We start from the raw sequence: 11,924 nt of genomic DNA, 5'->3' as shown, positions 1-11,924 counted from the left end.
AAATAAAATTTTATTACCTTTATTTATTTATTTATTTTTTTAAGAATCCAATGGGACCATGAGAGAATCTTAACTAACACGATTTTTTTCTCCCACTCTTTTTTTTTTTTTTTTGAAAAGCTCCCACTCTTTTTTATATTTACGTTACTTTCAAGACAACTTGATTAAATTATTATAAAATCAATCATTTTCACCGCTCTAAACCACCACATTTTAGCCGATTAAAACTTAAAATCCATCATGATGAGGTCATATTGTGTAAAAATATATAGGTGTCAGATACAATTAATTTTGTATTTAGGTTGCGTTTGACATTGGCTTAAAAAGTCAACTTTTATTATTGTTATTTAGCTTATTTTTATTACTATTTAGCTTATTTTTATTACTATTTATGAGTTCTATTGCATTTTTTGGTACTATTTATGAGTCTTATTATACTATTTTAGCTACATTTTAGCTTTATCTATAATATTTTTAGTAAAATTTTTTTAGTTTTAGCTAAATAAGCTGTTTCCAAACAGACTCTTAGTATTTTATTATTTCTTTACACGTGTATGATGAAGAAAGAGATTAAATGATGACTGCGGTGTGTGGAGAAAAATAAATAAATAAATTTTTATTTTCTTATAATAGAGACTGAAAGAAGAGAGTGAATTATAATTATTATGTGTGAAAAAATATAAACAATTAAAAAAATTAAAAAAATAATATTTTAATAAAATATAGTGTAAAATAAATAGCTATATTTTGAAAACTGAGTAAAAAAAAAAAAAAAAAATTTCTTATATTAAAATAGACTGAAATTTTTGCATAAAGAATTTTCCTATTTGATTGTACCTGAAATTTTTGCATAAAGAATTTTCCTATTTGATTGTACCTGCTATGTAATACACATAACACAAAATAGGTGGTTATTCTATTTTTATCCTATAATGATTATTGAGTTTTTTTGACCTTTGGGTCATATCAATTAATCTTTCTATAATTAGCCTCCTCGGTAAGATAAATTCTTTAATTCTCCAACTTTGATGAAATCGAAATAGTTCCTTTCATTCTTAAACAACTAAATTTAGATTAAATTAAATCAAATCTAATTGGATTCAAATATTTTCTTCTATTGATTCCTTTCAAACCGAATGCTTTAAAAATAAGGAAACTATCATTATTTATTTATTTTTAAGTAAAACTTTTTTATATGCAAAATGAGCCAATTCTACGTGACTATCTTTTTATTCTAACAGAACTTTCAACATTCAACAACCTTCACCATTTTATTCTTAGCTTTCAAACCACAGAGATATCTATAAATTAGAGCCTCTCTCTGTCTTTGCCAAAGGAGTTAGTTTCACTCTTCCAGGTTAGACTTTTCTCATTTTCAGAACTTGGTTTAATAATCTTGTCTTAATTAATAATTCTTTTGTTGTTGCTTTTATTGTTGTTGTTTTTTTAATGAAAATCCTTAAAATTAGGATACCCATTAAAGTTTAAGCCTTTCAAATGTCTTTATTTGTGAACCTGATGAAGAAAAATCTTTTTTTGAAAGGAGATACTGACTCACATCAATGCATTAAGGCTATTATAGAATCTGGGTTTGTATTGCCTTCGCACAACATGAAAAATTGAAGCTTGATGAGAGACATTGAGTCACATTAATGATTAATGTTTGTTTCTACAGAAAGTAATTCTTGGATAGACTGTTTGGCAAAACTTTCCTCTGTTTCAGTGAACAATGGTTTATGATGATTTTTACAGGTTGACATATATACTCATACGCAGCTTTAGTGAGAAGAAAAAGGATTAGAGTTGAGGACTGTGTTTTATTCTAGGAAACACTTTGAATTACAAGATCAATTCAAGGAAGTTTCAAAGTACGTGATCCACTCTTATTTTGTACTTAAACCCAGTTTCCTGTATATATTATGAGGGGGGGTGTGAGGGAACAGTATCCTCTCCATTCCACTGGAATTGGAGAGAGAGTCAATTTCATGGTTAGGATTTTTTTATTTTGATCTAATTGTGTACAGAGTATCATGTCATTTAAAATATTAAACCATTTAAAATGGAGAGGAATCGTCTTTGATGGTTGGAAGATGATGTCATATTCAATGTTGGTTTTGGGTATATCTTTGTTATTGCTGTTTTAGGCATGATGTCATATGACAGATATCATGTTCCATTTGGGAGGTCAGATCAAGGGTCATGCCTATAATGATTTGTTGATGTACTTCTATATCTGAATTGTTAGATTGCTATGGCAACTCATATTCTGCCTCTTTTTTTTTTTCCTTAGCCAAGATGGAGAATGGTTTCAAATATGAACATGAAACGGAGCCTCCTTCCAGTTTTGCCCAGCGCAAGGTATGCTATTATTGCATAGCACAAACATACAAGAGCAAATCAACAATGGTCAGTCAATTATGCATTGAATCAAATGTGCATCTCTGTCCTTACTCAACTTGATGTCTTGGGGTATCTCAAATCTAAATACAATCCATCTTGTTGACTTGTTTTAACTTGTTCTTTCTCTGCTTAAACACTATTCAGTCAACAAAACTATGATATATTGTAATGTACTAATGTCTATAAACTTTTATCTAAAAAAATTCTTTTTTTCTGGGAATCATGAATAAATCAACCTTTGAATTCTTTCTTTTATTAAGTCTGTTGTTCTTTCTATTATTAGGTTGACCCAGGGAAACCAGCTCCACTGACTTGGCAACGGAAGTTAAATTATCTAGGAAATGTTCCTTCACAGTTTGGATTGACATTACAAGAGAAATTGCATTTGGTATGTCTGTAACTGTAACCATATTTGTACCTTCCAAAATTTTGTGGATGAGATAGTTTCAATTATAAGTTAAGTTGTGCTTATGACAATTGTCACAGAACAGATTGAGAACTGAGAAACATACATGTTTTCTTTGGAGAAGTTATCATAAAATTAGTTCTTATAAATTGTAACTCCATTCAAGCCTTTATAGAGTCCTTATGTATGTAGATATTTTTTATGTTTGTAATTCTTTAGGCTTCTTTGTGTTTTTTATGCATGAAGTAGCCTCTCTTCAATAAAATTATTCTTACCTGTATAAGAAAAAAAAGGTTCTGACTGTTCTTTCTCAATTATATGCAGAAGTAGCATTTGCTACATGCTTTATTCTCCAACTAAATGATGTATTGTGTGGTCAAAACAACGTTAGATAAAGTCACACCTTATATCATTAAATTGAAATCCAATAAATAACATAGGGAAGTGAAGTCACTGGATGAGAATAGTAGATATCAAATTATAATCTTTCTCATTGTTGTTATGTGGTTTTGAAGGCTCCTATAGGCATTCGATTATTCCGTCATGCCAAGGAAGAAGCAGCAAAAGGAAGAGTAATATATCTTACCTCAAATGATTTCTTCTTTATGAATTTGGTGATTTTTCCCCCTATTCTCTTACAACCACTTGTCCTTCAATCAGATGGCAATATTTGATTTTTTCAGTAGGCGCACCATTGCAGGTCATCATGGTGTTTCTTTAGGTGGTATTGGGTATGTGGTCAAATTTTTACAACTGAAAATAGACTTATGTTGATAAGTGATGTTGGACACTGTACATTTTTATATATATATATGGTGAATCAGAAATTTTATCAGCTATTATTATTTGAAATGAACTGCAATTATCTAGTAGCTCAAGTATATATAATAAAAAAATCTAGTAGTTCAAGCATATATGAATACAACTATTTTGTTTTGTTCTTTCAATATCATTTTTATGTTTGAAAGCATGATTTTAGTGCAGGAAGCATTGGAAGAAGCTACAGAGGCCAGTTTCAACGCTTTCAACTGTTCCCTAGAATATGTGAAGAAAGCCCCATTTTAGCAAATCAATTCTCTGTGAGTTCGCAGCTACTGAAGCCATATCTATTACTTATCCCCTAAACAATGGAAACTATTTCAGGGCACCAGAATGTGTTCACATGTTTTGGGGTGAAATTGAACATCATAAACAAAAGGTTTTCATTTATAGAAGTGCCACTAGTTGCTGAAAATATTTCTGTGAGATATATTAATTGGTATGACATAGAAGAATAATTTTTATTTGGAACAGTGAAGTTTGATGGACAAGCTCAGATATGGTGATTAGAAGATCATTTACAGATTTGAATAGATTATAAGGACGGTTTATCCCTTATGTTATCACTATTACTCCAAACAAGATAAGCACAAGTGGATATTAGTAAAAATAGTGAAATGGCAAATGAGAATTGCATAAACTAATCCACCAATCACTGGAAAAGAAGGAATCAATCAGCCAGCAACTATGCATCTATCCATTTGCACTTAGGTTTTATATATATGTTAACACCATGCTGTTGAATTTTACCATGGACAAACTTTGTCCTTTTTTCTTTCAAAATTATATTTTTTGGTTGAATGAATAAAAATGCTATAGATTTATCTTTAGTACTTCTTATCAAGCAGTAGTGAATCTCTAGGTTTCCTTTACTCATTTAGGTTTTTGTTTCACGCCCAAATGGTGGAAAATTCTCAAGTGTATTATGCACTGAAAGCCCAAAGGTACCCAAGTAAGTAACTTATTATCCAGGACTTGCGTTTCTCTAATTTTTTTGAAATTAGTATATGCCATCCAAAACCGTGAGTGAGACATCACATTATTGCTTTGTCAATCACTATGTAGAGATGACACTGCTTCTGGTATTGAAACTTGGGATTGGAATTTGAATGGCGAGAAGTGTACATACCATGCTTTGTTTCCAAGGGCTTGGACAACCTATGAGGGTAATTTTTTTGCTCCCACTGGAAACAGTTCAAATTTTTGATATCACTTACAACATTCTGTATTTTGTGTGGATTTGTCGAAGCAGGTGAACCTGACCCAGAACTTACAATTGTTTCTCGACAAATTTCACCTTTTATTCCCCACAATTATAAGGAGAGCAGTTTCCCAGTATCAGTATTTACTTATACGGTATGAAAGAGAATGCAAGAAATTTCATTTATATTAGAATTGATCACATTGCCACAGTTCTAAGGTAGTGCTTTATGCCTTCTTCAGTTGTCTAATAAAGGAAGGACTTCTGCAGATGTCACCTTGGTCTTTACATGGGCTGTAAGTTAATAATTTCCAGCTGCATATTCCATTGACCCTTTTTTAGTTGCTTTCTTTTAGTAATGATAATCTAGAAGCTGTTTTTCATAGAATGGGGAAAAGTTCTTCAATATTTTAAATAAAAGAAGGCTTAGTTATTAAGCTGACACAATGACATATTTTTATACTACACTAGGTTTCACTCGGAGTTGAATGCATTCCTCAAGTTAAAAATAATTCTTATCAAAATAACATAATTTATGAGATTTTTTTGGGATAATCACAAACTATCATAATGATCTGAGTACTACATTTGATATTCTAGTCTGAATTCAAGAAACTCCAAAACTATGCAATTTTCCTTCCCCTGAATATGCGTTTATAACTCCTCACTGCGTGGTTTCCAACCTAATCATGGGATTCTCAGACTGTACTAGCAATTTTGTGCCCTTTTTTATGTGAAACATGGTTAAAATCTGGGCAAATATGCAAAATTAATCCCTATAGAGTTATCTTACAATATTCCATAGTCTAACTGTGATGTATGGATTCCTCATCCAGTTATCAGATTGGCATGATTTATAAAAATTTCTGATATCTGAACTTTCTGTGCCTGAATTTTCAGAATTCTGTAGGTGGGAACTCTGGATTTTCTGGTCATCACTTCAACTCAAAGATGGTGTAAGAACAAAATAGTGGACTTTTATAAATGTCTGATTTTTTAAGTATAAGTAGCTTTCACAGAAAATGGAATTTGTTTTTCTGGCAGAAGAAACTTCCTACTCTAATACACCATATATTATTTATGTGCTATTCTACTTAAATTTTAATTTATCTTAATAATTTAGCCATTTACTGTTACTTAACTCCTACCAGGGCGAAAGATGGAGTGCGTGGAGTACTTTTACACCACAAGTAATTCTCTCCATTTACTCTAGAAGATAGTTTTGATTCTGCGTACATCAGTTCAAACATAGATTTTATGCGACTGATATCATGGCTGGATGTCTGATTATCTCTAAAACGAAGTATATAAATTTTCAGGGCTGTAAATGATCAACCTCCAGTTACTTTTGCAATTGCTGCACAAGAAACAGATGGTGTTCATGTCTCTGAGTGTCCTTGCTTTTTGATTTCTGGTGATTCCCATGGCATCACGGCTAAAGACATGTGGCATGAAATTAAAAAGGTTAGATAACCTTCTCTTTTTTGCTTTAACAATCAACAGAGAGGAACTATTTGTTTTAGGATCCTCTGTTTCTTGTTAGCTTGATGTATCCAGACAAAAAAAAAAAAAAAAAAAAACTTTTATGCTCTTCTCATTATCACTCATTGTTTCCATAATGTTTACCAGTATCAATTCCAAGTATTTCGGTCAGATACAAACTTTCAAAGTTTGACCTATTATCTTAATACATTAGTGTACACAATTTAGGCATTTGAGAGGGTTTAGTCTAGGTTGAATTTGATATGGATATTGAGAATTAATTACTTGCTAAGTTTTGTTCCAATAATGTTGCTCCACCACTGTTTCTCTAAACAAGGTTGAATGTTTACGTAATAGTGGCTACCTGCAGTCCTATTAAATGTTTTTGCAACTCTTTCATTTCTTTACCTCATCAGAGTTTTTGTTAAGAATAGTATTAGATGAGAAATATATTGGTTCCTATAAGGGCTTCTATTGGGCACATAAACAGATCAAGGATGGGGGTTATTTGTCATCCCAATAGAGACCAGGAGGGGACTTTGTAATAACATAATTTTTCCTTCAATTTGAAATGAGAAAGGAATGCTTCACCTTGATGTGATTTTTGTGAATTGCAACCTTGAAAACCAAATAATGCACATGCTATAGAGATACACATACTATAGAGGAGCAAGAATTTCTATTAAAACAAATCTATTGTAGGGTTAAAATCCAATTCAGCACAATCGTAATATTTTTATCCTCCAAAATCTTGATGTCTTTACTTTTATTCTTATAGCATGGGTCATTTGATCACCTTGACCACGTTGAAACTCCAATGCCTTCAAAACCAGGATCATCTATTGGAGCAGCCATAGCAGCCTCTGTAACAATACCTTCTGATTCCATCCGTACTGTCACGTTTTCATTGTCATGGGACTGCCCAGAATTGAGGTTTAGTCAAAAGACTTACCACAGGTAGGTTATCCCAGCCCTTAAAACACTTGTGTGGAAACCTAGTCCTTAAAGTATACTAATCTTTTTAACAAAATATTTTAATACCAGGCGCTACACCCGATTTTATGGCACTCATGGGGATGCCGCAGCAAGTATTGCTCATGATGCTATTCTTGGTATGTCTATACAGCTTCATTAATTTTCCTGAGTATATAGTATTTTAACATACATATGTATTCTCTAGGGAAAAATTTACCTTTCTGTTGATGTAACTAGAGTTCATGAACTAGTAAATTGTTTGCAGATATTATCAAGACTGACCTTTAATTATGAAAATAACCCTTAAAATTCAAGATGTATTAATTTTCCTTTTGTAGGAATATTCACTAACCAACAAAATACCTCTTCTCTGGAAATGCCTGATATTATTTTGTAATCATCTAGCCATTTTTTTTTTTATATTACCCTTGTTTCTTATCAATTTTCTACACAAAGAGAACACGTTAAGTTCTTTCAAATCTTTGTTATTGATATAGAATTACCTTTTGCAGTTTCAACCAAGAAAAAAATGACAATGGTAGTGTACTTTGACAGTGAAAGGAACACATTTGATTGAATACGTTTGTTCTTCTTTGTAATTAGAGCATGCCCATTGGGAATCCCAAATTGAAGCATGGCAAAGACCAATTCTTGAAGACAAAAGGCTTCCTGAATGGTGAGATTAAATGAAACTTGTGCTGGAGAAAGAATACAAAATCTGTGCTTTTTTGACCAATTCTGAATGGTTAGATGTACATCCCCAGGTACCCAATCACTCTCTTCAATGAGCTCTATTATCTCAATACAGGGGGGACAATATGGACAGGTACTTATGGAACTAAAAATCTATTCAAAATGTGCTTCAATCTTTTTATTAAAGGCCATATTTTCCTTTCTGCAGATGGATTACCTCCAATACAGAATTTAGGAACCATTGGTGAGAGGAAGTTTTGCCTTGATAGTCGCAAATCAAATTGTACAAATACAGTTGATATGTCCCATCAAAATGACACTGCTGTTGATATCCTTGAAAGGATGGCATCCAAACTCGAGCAATGTCATACTCCAGTAGCATCAAATTCAGCCTTTGGAACCTACTTGCTCCTAGATGGAGAGGAAAATATTGGCCAGTTTCTTTATCTTGAGGGAACAGAATACCTTATGTATAACACTTATGATGTCCACTTCTACTCGTCTTTTGCACTACTCATGTTATTCCCAAAACTTGAACTTAGCATCCAGAGAGACTTTGCAGCAGCAGTAATGATGCATGATCCTGAAAGGATGAAAATTATGAGTGATGGAATGTGGGTTCCAAGAAAGGTTCTTGGTTCTGTACCCCATGATATTGGGCTCAATGACCCTTGGTTCGAAATAAATGCTTATAACTTGTTCAATTCATCTAGGTGGAAAGACTTGAATTCTAAGTTTGTTCTCCAAGTTTACAGGGATATGGTAGCTACGGGTGATAAAAATTTTGCACAAGCTGTCTGGCCCTCGGTCTTTGTAGCAATGGCTTATATGGATCAGTTTGATAAAGATAGAGATGGGATGATTGAGAATGAGGGATTCCCTGATCAGACTTATGATGCGTGGTCCGTTAAGGGTGTGAGTGCATATAGTGGTGGGCTTTGGGTGGCAGCCCTCCAGGCTGCTTCAGCCATGGCATATGAAGTAGGTGATAAGGCATCTGCTAATCACTTTTGGGTTAAGTATCAAAAGGCAAAAGCTGTATATGACACATTATGGAATGGTTCTTACTTCAATTATGACAATAGTGGTGGTAGTTCAAGTGCATCTATTCAGGCCGATCAATTAGCTGGACAATGGTGAGTACATATTACTCATTCTTTATGTTATATTTAAAGTAGACATTCAAAAGCACAAAGAACAAACGTCATATTGGTGATAATATGAGGTGTGTGAGCTGTTGAATTGGCTATATCAGTGGTTTCATCCATAATCCAAGTATCACCATGCAGCACTGGGAAGGCAGTGTATCCACTATCCAGTGCCTTTTACAAAACACATGGGATTGGTAACAAGAAAATAGTTTCCCATATTTTAGTAAGTCATGTCCTAAATTAAACCATGGGACTTTAGTACTGTCCTTAAAATATAATGTGTCCTTCACATGTTGCATAGACTGTCCTTCTCGCTGCTCCTCTTTACTGCATCTTACACACCCTAACTCGTTATTCCTAATGTATCACTAGTGGTCCATCTAAATCTTCCTAGTCACTTATTTCTATATTGCCTTCATATTTCTATCCTAAGTTCCAATCATTTTTTTCTTAATCAACTGATATGCTCACCTTGCTATGGTGGTTCTGAATTTTTATGTTTGCTCATATTCTGTTAAATAAATCATGGCTGATCTACCACTGGCCTCTTGTTCTGATGTTATCTACTTTATGAAGATATATTGAGGTTTGAACCCTAGACTGTTGGCTTCAAGAAAGACCACACGGTGTACAGATCATTTTTAAAAGATTGACCAAAAAGTTCATAGCTTGTTTTAATTAAAAATTGAATTTGGTGGGAGTCATCCTTTGGTGTAATAAGAAAGTATGTTTAGGAATAACTTTTTCCATTTCTTGTTATGTGAACTTTTCAGTGACATACCTTCCTACTTATCATAACAAACTTGTTACACTGTTTCATCTTATGCATGAACCGAAGGGGCAAGTGTTTTTAAAAGAAATCTCCAGCCAATCTTCTTGTAAAAGATCTATTTTTTAAAATAGCATGGGCTCTTGTATTTCATCATCAAAACCAACAGGGCAGAAACATAGCAGTATCCCTAAGATGTTATTGAGTATTGACTTTCTTATAAAATTATTGCATATTAATGATCAAATTCAAAGATCACTATAACTGTATAATTTCTTCATCAGAAAGCAAACATATTTTAGTGTGTAAATTTATTGTGAATTCAACTTCTTGAAAATTGGCTATGGACTCATTATACATAATATTATAGGTTCACTGCAGCATGTGGTCTTTCTCCAATTGTTGACGAAGGCAAGAGAAGGACTGCACTTGAAAAGATTTATAATTACAATGTCTTAAAGGTGAAGGGAGGAATGCGTGGAGCAATTAATGGGATGCTGCCAAATGGAAAGGTTGATTTGTCTGCAATGCAATCAAGAGAAATTTGGTCTGGAGTTACATATTCTCTTGCTGCTACAATGATTCAAGAGGAAATGCTGGAAATGGCATTTCAGACTGCTGTTGGTGTCTATGAAACAGCCTGGTCCCAAGAAGGTCTTGGGTAAGTAAAGTTTTCCTATTGAGCAGCTTTCTGCATAAAAGTCAAGTATTTATCCTTGCTAGTCCGCTACTCCACTAGGCAGTCTTTCAAGTAGTATTACAATTTATACATAGTAATAATGATTTTTGGAAATTTACTACATTACTCTACCTCACTACATTCGACTTATTATTACTCTATTTTCCAAATATTTTATACTTATTTTTCTATTTATCCATGGTGATTCCCACATTGACATACTATAATCTTAACTCAAGGCGTCATGCTACCATTTACCACTGCAGAAAGCTCATTCTTCTTTTCTATGCTTACCCTCAATCTATCTCGTAATGCTGCATCTGCATAGTCACATACATCTTATTGTATCCCCACTTTCTAGTTCGCTTACATTCTAGTTCTTGTTACAGTTATTCTTTTCAAACACCAGAAGGCTGGAACAACAACGACCAGTACAGAGCTCTTTCTTACATGCGGCCATTGGCCATATGGTCAATGCAGTGGGCCTTGTCAGAGCCGAAGCTCAGTAAAACGGAGTTCAGACTTGAAGCAAGCCAGGACCATAGTCACCATGCAGGGTTTGAGAAAGTTGCACGCCTTCTAAAGTTGCCAAAGGAGGAATCTGCTAAAAGTTTGCTACAAATTATTCATGAGTACACCTGCAAGAGATTGTGATTCTATTGGCAACTATTTTTCATCATGAGATTGTAATTTAATTAAAGGGTGTAGAAGTACAAGCCTGATTGAGATGTAATCATCTAATATGTTACTGCATTTTTGGACTTTCAATTTTACATAACAAATTGTTTACCTGTTAGTGACCAAACATATAACAACTTTTCTATTTTAATAAGATCCATTCATGAAAAGTTATTAAATTTTATATTGGCTGTCAACTTGTTGGAACATTCATCCTGTGTCTGGGTTTGGGTCTTTGGGACTAGCAGAAAAAAAGAAAAAAAAAGACACTAGGCACAAATATAAACAGAGTGAGTTAGTGATCATAAGACTGATTAAATTTTATGTTGACTGTCAACCTACTGCAACCCTTCTTCTTTATTCGAGCTTGGAGCTGGCCATGGACTAAATATATGACATTAAGCACAAATATAGGTAGAGTTGCCATTCATTAGTGATCAAATATAATAAATAGAAACAATGACCGATAAATATAGCCTCAATTTGAAGAAGAATGGTATTAAGTAGAAAACCCTCCAAATAAAATAAAAAGAAGACTTCAAATAAACAAATAAAGAGCCAAAGGTCAAATAAATTCTTTTCAAATTCTTACTATTAGTTACATTTTCCTCATTCATTCTCTTATGGGATTATAATATTTTGTCTTCCAACTTTTACATCTCTAAAAATTC

At 33.1% G+C, this 11,924-nt stretch overlaps 1 protein-coding gene across 1 annotated transcript; it reads left to right on the top strand.

Moving 5' to 3' along the window:
* Positions 1 to 1,198: 1,198 nt before the first annotated feature.
* LOC126700327 (uncharacterized) lies at positions 1,199 to 11,437 on the top strand. The gene is made up of 21 exons (XM_050398422.1): positions 1,199 to 1,357; positions 1,753 to 1,868; positions 2,291 to 2,358; positions 2,684 to 2,788; positions 3,322 to 3,378; positions 3,467 to 3,537; positions 3,786 to 3,885; positions 4,507 to 4,577; positions 4,691 to 4,791; positions 4,878 to 4,981; positions 5,069 to 5,122; positions 5,727 to 5,782; positions 5,978 to 6,016; positions 6,146 to 6,290; positions 7,087 to 7,265; positions 7,353 to 7,420; positions 7,887 to 7,959; positions 8,048 to 8,109; positions 8,185 to 9,112; positions 10,267 to 10,557; positions 10,965 to 11,437. Exons 3-21 carry the CDS (start codon positions 2,296 to 2,298, stop codon positions 11,227 to 11,229), a joined length of 2,832 nt encoding a protein of 943 aa, XP_050254379.1. The 5' UTR covers positions 1,199 to 1,357; positions 1,753 to 1,868; positions 2,291 to 2,295; the 3' UTR covers positions 11,230 to 11,437.
* The last annotated feature ends 487 nt before the right edge of the window (positions 11,438 to 11,924 follow it).

Source organism: Quercus robur, chromosome 9 (genome assembly GCF_932294415.1).
Source record: "Quercus robur chromosome 9, dhQueRobu3.1, whole genome shotgun sequence".
Lineage (NCBI taxonomy): Eukaryota > Viridiplantae > Streptophyta > Magnoliopsida > Fagales > Fagaceae > Quercus > Quercus robur.
Note: the sequence above shows the minus strand (reverse complement) of the source record. Positions and strands in the feature narration are given on the sequence as shown.